General features: G+C 52.1%; 1 protein-coding gene across 3 annotated transcripts in view; it reads left to right on the top strand.

Moving 5' to 3' along the window:
• Positions 1 to 12,761, top strand: part of RFX2 (regulatory factor X2) — an 89,022-nt gene that overhangs the window by 60,295 nt on the left and 15,966 nt on the right. For 2 of the 3 annotated variants that reach the window (XM_059388783.1, XM_059388781.1), the window contains one exon: positions 7,602 to 7,676. The exons of the other annotated variant lie outside the window; for it this stretch is intronic. In XM_059388783.1, coding sequence (XP_059244766.1) covers positions 7,602 to 7,676 — 75 coding nt within the window. The remainder of the gene's footprint in view (positions 1 to 7,601; positions 7,677 to 12,761) is intronic. 3 annotated transcript variants of the gene reach the window in all.

The raw sequence follows: 12,761 nt of genomic DNA, 5'->3' as shown, positions 1-12,761 counted from the left end.
TCAATTTCTTCCTCCCCCAGATGAAGGGCAACCCGCACGTGCGGACTCTGAGAAGCCGGGGTGTCAGCAGCCCGGCCCCCCAGGACACTTGGAGTCTTCAAAAATCCTGAGATCTGGTTCCCGATATTAAAAGACACACTGTTTAGGACCCTGAACTGACAGATTCGAGTTCTACGACATCCAGCCCGGAGATGCGCCACTTGAAATCACAGGAATTTCTTTCCTGGCATCATCAAAAACTCAGCTCCTCCTTTCCAACACGCAAGGAGCATCTCGCCCCTGACCACCCGCACGTGGGTTCAGAAAAGTCAAATCTTGTAATCTCTCTCCAGCTCACCAGCATGGAGTCCAGGCTGGGGAGACTGGGAAGGGACCATTGCGGCTCCCTGGGTGCGGCCTGGCTGCCCACACGTGCCTCTCCAATCTCACGGCCACTCCATGTGGCCCGTGGGCAGGCGTGCCACCACACCGCTCAGAGTTCACGGTGGATTATCAGTCGCCAAACGTGTCTTCTCTGCAGCCTGCATTTCCATTGAAGACGCGAATATCACCCATGTATCACCCATGCAAGCAAACGCACGCCATTTGAGAAAGGCAGTTTGCCCAGAGCACATCTGCTTTGCTCTGGGACTCAAGTATTTCTCATTACTTTTTTCTTTAATTTAATAGACTCCTTTTTTTTTTTTTTTTTATTTTAAGCGCCACTTTAGGTTCAGAGAAAAACCAAGTGGGAAGTCAGAGAATCCCCGTAGCCCCCGCCCACCCCCTACTCCCACGGTTGCCCTCATTAGCCTTTCACGGGAGGTCGGTACCTTTGTCCCCATCCGTCTCGACCCACGGTCACTATTAACTAAAGCTCGCGGTTCCCATTAGGGTTTGTGTTCGGTGCTACACATGCTGTGGGTTTTGACACATAGTCAATGCGATCATCACTTCGGAAGCTGGTTTTGCATGTTTCTTCGTGGAGGTGGGAGCAGTATCTGGGTTTCCTCAGGAGGGCTGCTTTGAAAGAGAGATCTGAGGTTTCCATCTCTCTTCTGCCTCCGGTGACAAAGTTGAAGAAGAAGAATGTCATCCTGGAAAGAAAGTGAGAAAGCACGCTGTGGCGCTTATTCGGAAACGCCGCACATAATTTAATTCTGGTATTTTCTCTCATGGCTGTGGATGCGGAAGGACCGCAGTGTGTGGGGCTCTGGATGGGATCCCGGACCCGAAAAAGGATGTCAACACAATGGTCATCACATTCTAATGAGGTCTTTCATTGACTCATCGCGATGAATGGGGGTTGGTTTCTGGGCCTTGATCCTTGTGCTGAGATCATGCGAGATGCAGATGGAGAGCTGGCCGAAGAGTACACAATTCTTCGTGCTACTTTTGCTACGTTTTTGGAAGTCTGGAGTTATTTCCAAATGAAAAGTTTAAAAATTCTTTAATTCAGTAGACCTTTATTGCTTAAAGTTCTAAGAATTGCGAGAACTAAACAGGTCAGCTGCTGAAAATGATTACCAATTGTCCGCATAGTCCGCAGCGCGCTCACAGTATTGTGCGGCTGTCCCCTCTATAACCACGTCATTTCTTAAAAGTCAGTTTAACAATAAGGTCTAATATGTCCGTAACATATAATTCTTGGTAGAACTATGGGGCAGCGGGGAGCAGCAGACTACAGCTGCACAGCCCAATCCAGCCGGCTGCCCGACTTTGGAAATCAAGTTTTATTGGCACATGGCCACGCCCATTCCTTCACTTGTTGTCTGTGGCTGCTTCCCAGTCCCACCGACAGAGTGGAGTAGTTGTGGACGGAGACTGTCTGGCTCACAGAACCCAAAATATTTACTTTCTGGCCCTTTACAAAAAAAGTTGGCCAACGCTTGATCTCTAAGAACTGGCTCAGAAAGAGAATCACAGAAGGTTCCGTGATAGCAGAACCGAATATGTAGCACAATGCTGCTGTTGCTCCAGCAGTGGTCACTGTGGCCCTTGGCAGAGGGGACCCCTATCCAGTGGCCCTTCTTAATGAGATTATTATGTTATAAATGGAATGGCCACCTGGGCATACGCTCATGACCTCAGAGAAGTAACCTCCACTCTCCCTCAGGAGCCCCCAGGACAGTCCTTACAGCAGGTGGCATCTTGCTAGGGTTATACATGAAAGGAGGGGAATTTTCTAAATAGTTGGCTTATTTGAATATACTTGGGAGCTCTTAAAACGTGTCTGCTATTTGCTATTACGTTAGGGTTCTTGAGACACCGTATCTCTGATCGGGAGTCCTTAAGTGTTCTCTGCCCTCCTTCCGGACAAGCCCTTAACGCGTGACATGTGTCCTTCCCCTCTGCCCTTATTCTGTTCATAATTCATGTAGCAGAAACCAGTATTAAATGGCCAGTGAAAAGGAATATTGCTGCATTGCACTGAGTGAAAAATAAAAATGAAGGTCCTGAGAAGTTAAGAAGCGGAAGCATAAGCACAGGCTCAACACCAAGAGGGAGGGAAACTGCGCAAGTTCGGAAACCGGAAGTGATTTTCAAGAAAACTGCCCGGGGACCTGGTGATTCACAGACCTGTACCCCTGGGGATAAAAATCTATGTTTATTAAAAATAAAAAATTAAAAAATTAAAAAAAAAAAAAAAGAAAACTGCCCGGGGGGGGGGGGGGGGGGGGCAGGGGCACCACTGCGTCCATCCCTGGCTCCTCCTCACTGTTCCATCCGCGGGCCTGTGCAGATAGCATTTTGATAAGTGTTTTTAGATGGCACAATGTTGAACTCCAGTCAAATATAAAATTAGTTTTTTATTTTTTTATTTTTTAAAAATTTTTTATTTCTCTTCAGTGTAACAGTATTCATTGTTTTTGCACCACACCCAGTGCTCCATGCAATCCGTGCCCTCTCCAATACCCACCACCTGGGTCCCCCAACCTCCCAACCCCCGCCCCTTCAAAACCCTCAGATAGCCTCTCCAGCCACTGAGAGGATTGAGCCAGGCGGTGCGAGTCACTCCAGCAGGTGTGTAAGGTGTGTAAGGAAGACCCGACTTCAAGATGTGCAAGATGCTCCTTGTTCTTGGAAGCAGGACCGTAAGGAAGACCCGACTTCAAGATGTGCAAGATGCTCCTTGTTCTTGGAAGCAGGACCCGCCTCCGGCGCGGGGCTGGGCGGTGGCGCCACAGCGCCCTCTGCTGGCAGACGCGCACTGCGCCGTGCTGACTCCGGAACGTTTACCTCCCCGACCGGTCTTGGGCACGGTGCTGGGTGGTTTCCTGACCTTCACCACCTACTGATGTTTACATGATTTAATTTTAAACACAGTGAGGGGCGTCTGGGTGACTCAGTGGGTTAAGCCTCTGACTTAGGCTCAGGTCATGATCTCAGGGTCCTGGGATCAAGCCCCACATCGGCTCTCTGCTCAGCGGGGAGCCTGCTTCCTTCTCCACCCTCTCTCTCTGCGGGCCTCTCTGCCTACCCGTGATCTCTCTCTGTCAAATAAATAATTTTTTAAATCTTAAAAAAAATAAAAAATAAGACACAGTGAACACCTTGGGAATTTCCACTGTGCATTAAATTAATTTCCTGCACCGGGGGACTTGATCAGACCCTACTTAATAGCTATGGGTTCTTCAGAATGATCTTAGGCAGCAAGCCTTAATTTGTGATCTTTTCAATAGTGTTTTTAGCAGTCAGTCCTAAATATGTCCGGCACTCCTCTGGGTGTCCCCAGGACCCTCCCAGGGGCCCTAAGGGGTCAAAACTGTTTTCATAATAATGCTGAGCCATCAGTCACCATTCTCCCTCCGCTGGTATTTGTACTGATTGTGCAAAACCAACATCAGTGAGCCCCCCGGGGCACAAATGCAGGTACAGAGCAAGGCAGAGGCATTAACGTCTCCCAGAAGTCACTGTGGTCTTCACCACCCTACACTCACAGTGAAAAGATGGCGTCCTGCGATTTCCAGTTAAGGGGAACCCACGGTCCTTGGTGGGGCTACTAATTGCTGTGAATTGTATTAAATCTCAGTCCTAGAGTTGACATCTTTCCAATAGTCTGTGTGACAAAGGCACTTCCGCTGCCAAAGGATGTTGACTGCCCCAAGGAAAAGCCGCCGGACAAGTGACTATGAGCCAGACCAGCCATTTTTGTCAAGAAACACTCCTTGAAGGAACAACGGACAAATGACAATTATTCAGACTTGGGGAACTGGCAAGCATTTTCTCAAAAATGATCGGCGCAAGATGGATGATTTATCCAGGAAAACAGCCAACTGATGTGGTTGCCAATACATTTTCAACCAAAGAAGAATTACAGTTTTGAGCTTAGCAGTGATATTAACCAGTGTGATTTTTCAATACCGTGTCAAGAAGCATGTCCACATTTGGAACATCTGCCAAGTCAGTGGACCAGTATTTTCCAAGTGACAAAGCCACGCATGTAGGGTACAGATCCATTCAAATGGCCAGGGAGAACAGTGTTTTTTTTAATTAGTTGTGTATTTTTTATCAAGGTCAAATTCACGTAACCTAAAACTCGTCATTTTAACCAGTTAAAAGTATATGATTCAACAGCACTTAGTAAATTCTCAATGTTGTACAATCTTTACCTTCTTTAGTTCTAGAACATTCTCATCAGCCTGTAAACTGGTAACCCTGATGGGTTAGCAGTCACCCCTCCCCCCCATTCCCTCCTCCCTCTACCTCTGGTAACTACTCTGCTTCCTGTCTATGGATTTTCCTGTTTGGGACATTTTGTCTAAACGGCATCATGCACTGTGTGGTCTTTCGTGCCTGGTTTCTTTCACTGAGCATCATGTTTTCTAGGCTTACGCACATCGCAACACGTACCACTACTTCCTTTTTGTGGATGCATGGTGTTCCATTGTGTAGATAGACCATGTTGTGTTTATCCAGTCATCTGACCAACCTTAGTATTTTTCCAGGTTTTTTCTATGGTGAATCACGCTGCTGTGAACATTCGTGTACACATTTTTCTGAACACACACAGGAGCAGAATTGCTTGGATGTAATAGTTTAACTGAGTTTATGTGTCACATTTCGAGGAACTGTCGGACTATTTTCCACAGTGGCTGTGCCATTTTACATCCCACCAGCCATGTGTAAGAGTTCGAGTGTCTCTGTATCCACACCGACACTGTTTTTTTCTTTCTTTTTTAATAGCCACACTAGTGTGTGTGAAGTGGTATCTCCCTGTGCTTTTCATTTGTATTTCCCTAATGACCAAGGATGCCGAACATCTTTTCATGTGCTGCTTGCAGACATGTCTGTTCAAGTTCTTTGCCCATTTTTTTTAAGTGGGTCTTGGTCATTTGGTTGTTGAGTTGTGAGAGGTTGCTGTATATTCTGGATACAAGATCCTTCTCAGGTATACAGTTTGGAAATAAGTTCTCCCATGCTGTGGCTTGTCTTTTCACTTTCTTGACAGTGTCCTTTGCTGTACAGAAGTTTTTAGTTCTGATGAAGTCCCATTTTTTTTTTATCTTTTGTTGTTTGTGCTTTTGGTGTCATATAAAAAATCCATTGCCAAATCCAAGGTCATGAAGATAAACGTATTGTACATGACTGCCTTATGTCTTCTTCTAATTGTTTTATGGTTGCTGCTCTTATATTGAATTCATTGATTCATTTTGAGTTGATTTTTGCATATATTGTGAGGTAAACAACTCCATTTGTTTGCGTGTGGAAACCCCTCTATCCTGGCACCGTTCGTTAGAAAGTTTACTCTTTCTCTGTTCAGTGGTCTTGACACCCTTGTCAAAAATCAGTTGACCATAGACATACGGGATTATTCCTGGATGTTTAATCCCATTCCATTGACCTATGTACATCTATATGTCTGTCATTATCCCAGTACTGCCCTGTTTCATTTTCTGTAGCTTTATAGTAAGTTTTGATTGAAATCAGGAAATGTGAGCCTTCCAAATATGTTCTTTTTCAAGATTGTTTTGGCAATTCAGGTTCTCTTTAATGCTGTACAAAATTAGGATCAACTTATCCGTTTCTGAAAAAGCAGCTGGAAATTTAATAGAGAATTTGGATAAGCATTGTGTTGATCAGCTTGGAGAGTATCACCATCTAAATATTAAGTCTTCTGATCCATGAACATAGGATGTCTTCTCTTTATGTGGGTCTTCTTTAATTTCGATCAGCAATGTTACAGGTTTCAATGTACAAGTATTTTACTTCATTGGCTAAATTTATTCCTAGGTATTTTATTTTCTTTGATGCTGTTGCAAATGGGATTGTTTTATTTCATTTTCCTATCCTTCATTGTTGAGAAATGTAACTGATTGCTGTATGTTGATCTTGTATCCTATGACTCTGCCGGGTTTGTTTATGCATTCGTAGTTTTTTGTGGCTCCTTCTGGATTTTCTATGTCTAAGATCATGTTGTTTGCAAACAGAGATAGTTCTACTTCTTCTTTTCCAATATGGATGTCTTCTATTTCTCACCGTTGCCAGACTGCCCTGGCTAGAACTTCCAGTAGAGTGTTGAGCAAAAGTGGCGACTGGACACACACACGGCAGCGGTCGGAAGAGGTGATGGGCAGGGCAGGATCCCTCTCTTTCCTGCGCTCAGCCCCAGGAGCCCTGTCCAGCTGCTCTTTCCAAAATACATACATGTTCCACCTGCTTTTTGCACATGCATCACTGAATGAAGTCTGCCTTCCCAGCATGTTTGAGGACGGTCATGGTGTGCCTTTCATTGCAGTTCTCTGCCTGTCATGGTGGGCTCCAGCAGATTCCCCACTTTCACTTAACATGTACAAGGGAGCATCAGATTCAGCACACACACATGTGGCAGGGGCCGCACACAGCCAGGTGTTTCCTCCTGTCCAGCGGCCTGCTGGACCACCTCCGCTCCCTGCTTCCATGGGGCCCTCGGAACCCAGAACAGAAGCCCCTTCCCCCAGGAAGACCTGTTAGCTCCCCGTGACTGTCCCTGGGACTTGTTCTCATTCCTACGTAAGCTTCTCTGCCCAGCCATGCTTTGTAAACCTTCAGGAGCAGATCTCCAGGATGCGTCCATGGTCCCAGGGTTTGACACCTCTCGGTGGCAGGGCCAGGGTCTTTAACCTCGTTGGTATCTTCCTGGAGCACCCAAGAGGGAGACCCTGGGCTTTGGGCCAGGACAGGCCAGCCGGGAAGTCAGCATTGCCACCAGCTGTCCTCCGGTGGACAGCAGATTCTCCGCAGCAAATGGCGACGGGTCCGGGGGAGCAGCGGGGTGGTCGTTCTGCTGGCTTGGCTTCTACCTGGACTCCCACCTCTGCTCGGGGTTCACGCAGACGTGCTGAGCTGCAGCAGCCCGTGTTTGCAGACCGCTTCCTTGTGCTGTTGGCGCCCCCGCCCCGGCTCCTGCACTCAGCCGCATGTCAGGGCATGTCAGGAGTCGCGCCCTGCTCCCCACAGCTTCTCCCCCAACCCCGCACCTAACCACACCCCCGCACTCGCGTCAAGCCTTGTTTTTATCTTGTAGGTGCTTGAATCATTATTTGGATATTAATAAAAACCAATCTTGGCTGATGCTAACCATCTGATTTCCTTTTTTTTTTTTTTCTGTTTTGTTCTGTTTCTGCACACATTTTCTTTAGCTTGAAATGGCGATTGAAAACCTCCAAAAAAGCGAAGGGATCACTTCACACAAAAGCGGTTTACTCAACAGCCATGTAAGTGTGTGTCCGCCTGGCGGCCTGCCCCGCCGCTCTCGTAACCTTCATAGGCATTTTAAAAAGCAAGCGAAGGCCATGAAATGACCCCTCTCCGGCGCTGAGAGGAAGGGAGAAAGCCCACCTAGGATGTTTCATCCAGCAAAAAAAAAAAAAAAAATTTCAGCAGCATGAGGGAAAGGGTCCTGCCTCTGAGCAGGTGGCCCGTCACAGCCCGTGCCCTCCCGGCGCTCACGGAGGGAAGCATGAGAGCGGGCAGGCGACAGGCGTCATAAATAACGTGACACTAAGAACAGGCAGGAACCACAACAGAGAAGGTGGGACTCGGAGCGCCTTAATGGCTCTTAGCTGCGTTTCCAGTCCGTGATCAGCTCTTTGGGGAAAAAAATAATAACACTAGGAGGAAAGTGCAAAGCAACACACTTCTGCTGATTTTAACCGTATAGCATCTTTCTCCTTCACCCTCCCCCTGGGGAGATGCTGGTAGCTTCTGTGCCAGGAGGCAGCGAATGTCCCTGTCTTTGCGCAGCTTTGTGTGGAGGACGGGACTGTAAGAGTATTCCCTAACTAAGACCCTGCAAGACTTTGGGACTGCCCAACGCGCCAAGTGAGGCGTTGGCTCAAAGGGCCGTGATGTTGGGGCAGAAACCCAGCTAGGGAAGGTCCAGAAACTTCTAGGTTTCTGGATTGGCACAGGTGTGCTGGGCTGCTCCAGGTAGACGTGACGAGAGCGAGAACCCTGTACTCCTGGGCCTCAGAGTGACTCCCGGTCACTGGAAGGGAGAGCAGTCTCACACCTGTTGTTGCAAAGCAATAAATATATAAGGAAATAAAAGTGTCAGGCGCCTGCTGAGTGCCCTCCCTCCCCCCTCACCCCGGACTAGATGGCCCATGGCCTCCCTGTCGCCAGTTACTGCTGGCCAGTGTCAGCCCGTGGCCAGATCTGGGGAGGGAACAATTGCCAGTGTCTGCTTGCTCAGTCTTAAACTCGGGCCACCGTGCGGGCAAGTCTGCACAAGGGCCTGTTCAGGAGGGCCCTGAAGCAGACACACGTGGCCTTGATATGGCCCATGGGTCCCAGCACCCAGTCAGCCTGAGGAAGGCAGAACGGGGTGCAGACCCCAGGCAGGCAGGCTCCGCAGGAAGTGTAAAATGTCAGCGGGGAAACGCATGAGCCGCTTGTCTCTGGCTGCAGGGGCGCTTCTGGCTTCTAACACATTTCCTTTGGAAGGAGACTCCTCTGACTGCTTCCCTGCTGGTTCGGTTTCCAAGTAGGAAAGTCTGTTTCCCCCTGGCCATGTGTCGTGTGTCGTGGAGCCTCGAGCAGCAGGGCCTGGGCATGGCGGCTTAGAATCAGAGAAGAGAAATAAGATCTTTGTGAAAGCCACCTGGCGCTCGTCCCACTCCTGTGAGAGCCCGGAGGGGAGAGAGAGAATGGGTCCTGACCCCTAGGAGGGTCCCATGGCCCTGTGGCCACTGGCCACACTCACTTATGATGCTTGTCACCCTGGTTGCTCGTAGCCCACAGTCTGAGTGCGGGGCGATGCTGGCCGAGCCCCAGCTCCTTTGCCAGCCCCGCCCTCGGGCTGACAAGCCGGGCTGGGGGCCGCACCCCATGGACCCGTTTTCCTGGTGGCCTCCCAGACCCTTCTCAGAGAGCCGGGGCGGCGGTGGCCCACCCGCACGTGCACAGGGAAGGCGCGGGCAGTAGGCAAGCAGGGCTGAGAAAGTGCCCCCAGGGCACACCAAAGCGCACAGGGATGCCAGCCGTGGAGGTTTCCTGCTCGAGCTGGTTCCCGTGCTCTGTGGAGTTTGCTTATTTCCAAGGATGATGACGACGACACACTAGCCTGGGGGGGGCCAGGGGCAGGGGTAGCGAGATGCCCCGAGCCTGGGAGACGAGACAGCACCTTCCAGACCCAGCCAAGGTCGGGGTCTCCGGGAATTTCCCGGAGCTCAGGACCCTCCAGGGGCTGAGTGAAACCCAGGGGGCTGCCGGTGGAAGAAACCTTCCAGCCTGGGGTCGAAAGCCCCACAGGAGGAAGTGGGCCTCGAGCGGTCTCAAAGATGGGGATGGGCAGATTTGGAGGCCTGAAAGCCAGCGAGAGCTGTGTGCAGGGGAGGAGGCGACGCACTTGCCCTGGGCATGAAAACACCTTCCCCACCGCAGCTGGATGCCTGGCCTGGAGGCAGGGGGGACTTCAGTCAAGGTCCCCCACCTTGAGTAGGCGAGGGGCCTGGGCTCCTGCCAAGGCTGCCCCTCGGCCATCCGCCAGATCCCTTCTCAGAACAAACCGCCCCCCCCCATGGACGGACCCCCCACCCCCGCACTGGCTCACAGTCACTGTCACACGGGGAAGGCGTGGTTTATATAATAAATTCCTGTTACTTCCAGACCCCGGGAGGAGGACCGGCTTGTAGATTAATTGGATTTAGATTCTATGACTTTTTTTTCTCATCGAGGAGCACAAATTGCCGAAGAGCACGTGGTCTTCAGTTGGTGGCAGACCGCGGGCCTGTGTGACGACAAAGCATGCCAGGCCGACCAGGGTTGGGGTTTGGCTTGAATCGGCAGCTTCCCAGGCTGGGTCCCTTGTCCAGAAATTGCTCCAAATTATCATGGCAAAGGCCTCCAGCAGTTGCCTTGCTCAGACTGCTGGTTTCTTTCCCGAAGCCCCTCACCGTCTTGCTGACCGCACCCCGGCTCCCAGTGGAACGGCTGTTTCCCAGGGGGCACCGCCGCCAGGCCTCTCCGACCTGCCAGCTCGAAGCTGTGGCTCAACACCGGCACGTCCAAAGCCGAGCCCCAACTGCCCCCCAACCCCGCGCCTCCCGCCATCCTCTGCTGCTCACCCTCGCTTCCCATCCTTCTCCCAGACGCCCACCTCCTGAGGCTCTTGACCTCACCTTCAGAACCATCCCAAATCAGACCACTTCTTCCCCCACCAACTCTCCTGTGGAGTGCCATGGCCACCACGTAGTAATCCCTTGGCTGCTGCCCTCCCCCAGCTTCCAGGACCTTCTCACAGCAGTGGCCAGAGTGATTTTACTGAAACCAAAGTCAGATCATGGCACTTCTCTGTTCAGAAGCCTCCAGGCCCCCCATCACACTCCAAGTAGAAGCCAGCATCATCCAAACAGCCTCCAGGGCCCTGCCTCGATGGGCCCTGTTCCCTCCTTCCCCTCCCCTCCTCCTCTCACAGGCCCTCTCACTGTTCCTCCAGGCCCAGTGCTGCCCCAGGGCCTTTGCACGGGCTGTACCCTCTGCCTAGAATGCTTCCCCATGGCTCCCTCCCTCAGCTCCATCATGACGTGACATTGGTCACCTGAATCAGCTTCCTCTCTGTTGCAAAAGGGGAGAAAGTGTAACTGACTGTTCTGGGGGCTGCTAGAGGCATCAGCTCTCCCCAGAGTTACTTCTGCTTGGGAGATAACCACGCGTCATTGATGTCAGTGCCAGCATAATTACCCAAGTGAAGAGATCCATTTTTGATTTCAACAACATGGGGCTGGGGGATGGTGATAAGCCGAAGTGATCGTTCTTCCCCAACACTTCCTCCAGCCGGTCCTGCTGAGGGTCCCTTCCAGCGCACCACCCACGGAATCTGACCTCACCCTTCTCGCCTGAAAATCCATATTCCTCTCCCGCTCCCAGAGGATTCCCTAGGAAGCGGCGTTCTGTGCTCCCTGGGGGGCTGGGGAGGCAGAGAAAGACTCCAGCTTCTGCACCCTGACCGTGGTCTTCTCGCGTGCTGGGGGCCCCTCAGTGCTTCAGGACCCCTTCTCTTGGTCCGTTGCACTTCCCGGGCGTGCAAACATGGGCAGACCCGGTTCCATCTCTACCTGCGTGGGGCTCTTATTCTGGTGGGGGAGACGAGCAATAAATTTATCTCTGAAGGAAAACCCTGGGGATCAAAGGACCGCCTCAAATACCAGCCCGTCCTCAGCTGGATCCCGACCTGCCAAAGGGAGGGTGGCAGCGGGAAGCCCAGTGACCCCCGCGCCTTGTCGCTGGGGGACAGCTTCCTGGCACCGATGGGGCTGTGCTCACCCCTCCACACCCTCCAGATGCCCCCCTGTCCTACTGTCCCGCAGCCTCCCAGAGCCCAGTGAGCAGGGGTGCTCAAGGAGGGGAGGAAGGGGCACCCCGAGGGTCTGAGGGCAATGCCATGCTGATGTCACAGCGAAGTCTTCAGCTTCCAGCAGCGAGGGGAGAGCGGTCGGGGGCCAGGGAGGACCAAGGAGGCGGCTCCTGGGCCCGGGCGAGACTTTGGAGAGGAAGGGGGCAGCAGAAGGAGCACACTCCTGGGAACACCTTGTGGCTCCCGGTCCTAACTGCCCCACAGGGGCCCCCCACACCCGCCTCTTGCTCGCTGCGCTGGAGCAGGGAGGCCCGGGGCTGAACTGAAGGGACGCGAGGCCTTTGCCTGAAGATAGCCCGAGACGGCCAGGAGGTGCCAGGTGGGGCTTAGAGGAAACAAACTTGGCCCTGAGCTGACAACTGTAGACGCAGGTGTCCCTTACTCTGTTCTTGCCACCTCTGTGCCTATTTGTACCTTCCCGTAGTAAAACTATCTTTTAAAGGGGAGACTCCAGCCCAGCCCCCAGTGTGTGTGCTGGGTCTGGACAGGGTCAGTGGCCCGAGGTCGGCTAGGGCTGAGCTGTCCCTGGACTGACGCTCACTTTGGGTCTAGAAGGGCGTGGAACGTGTGCAACATGCCGGCCCCCCCGGGGTCGGCAGAGGACAGGGAGCCCTTCACAGCTCGTGGCTTAGGCAGCCCTCCCCACCCCTGACCAACCTTCCCGCACAGGATCCGACCTCAGGCCTAGGGCCTACGCACGTCGCTCCCACCCTTCAAATCCCCAGCACGGGTCGGGGCTTTGGTGTTCACACCTCAGACGTCCCCTGATCAGGGAACAGATACACACTGCTCTGGGGGGGTCCGGGCGGGTGGGCCTCCTCTGCGCCGCTGCCCGGTGTGGGGGCTTGACTGTGTGGACGGCTCCTGCCCTTCTGACCCGATGCTGAGCTCTGGGGGGGAGTGGGGGAGGGTAGGCATCGGCTTGGCTGCCTTCCAGCCTGGG

Source organism: Mustela nigripes, chromosome 2 (assembly GCF_022355385.1).
Source record: "Mustela nigripes isolate SB6536 chromosome 2, MUSNIG.SB6536, whole genome shotgun sequence".
Lineage (NCBI taxonomy): Eukaryota > Metazoa > Chordata > Mammalia > Carnivora > Mustelidae > Mustela > Mustela nigripes.
Note: the sequence above shows the minus strand (reverse complement) of the source record. Positions and strands in the feature narration are given on the sequence as shown.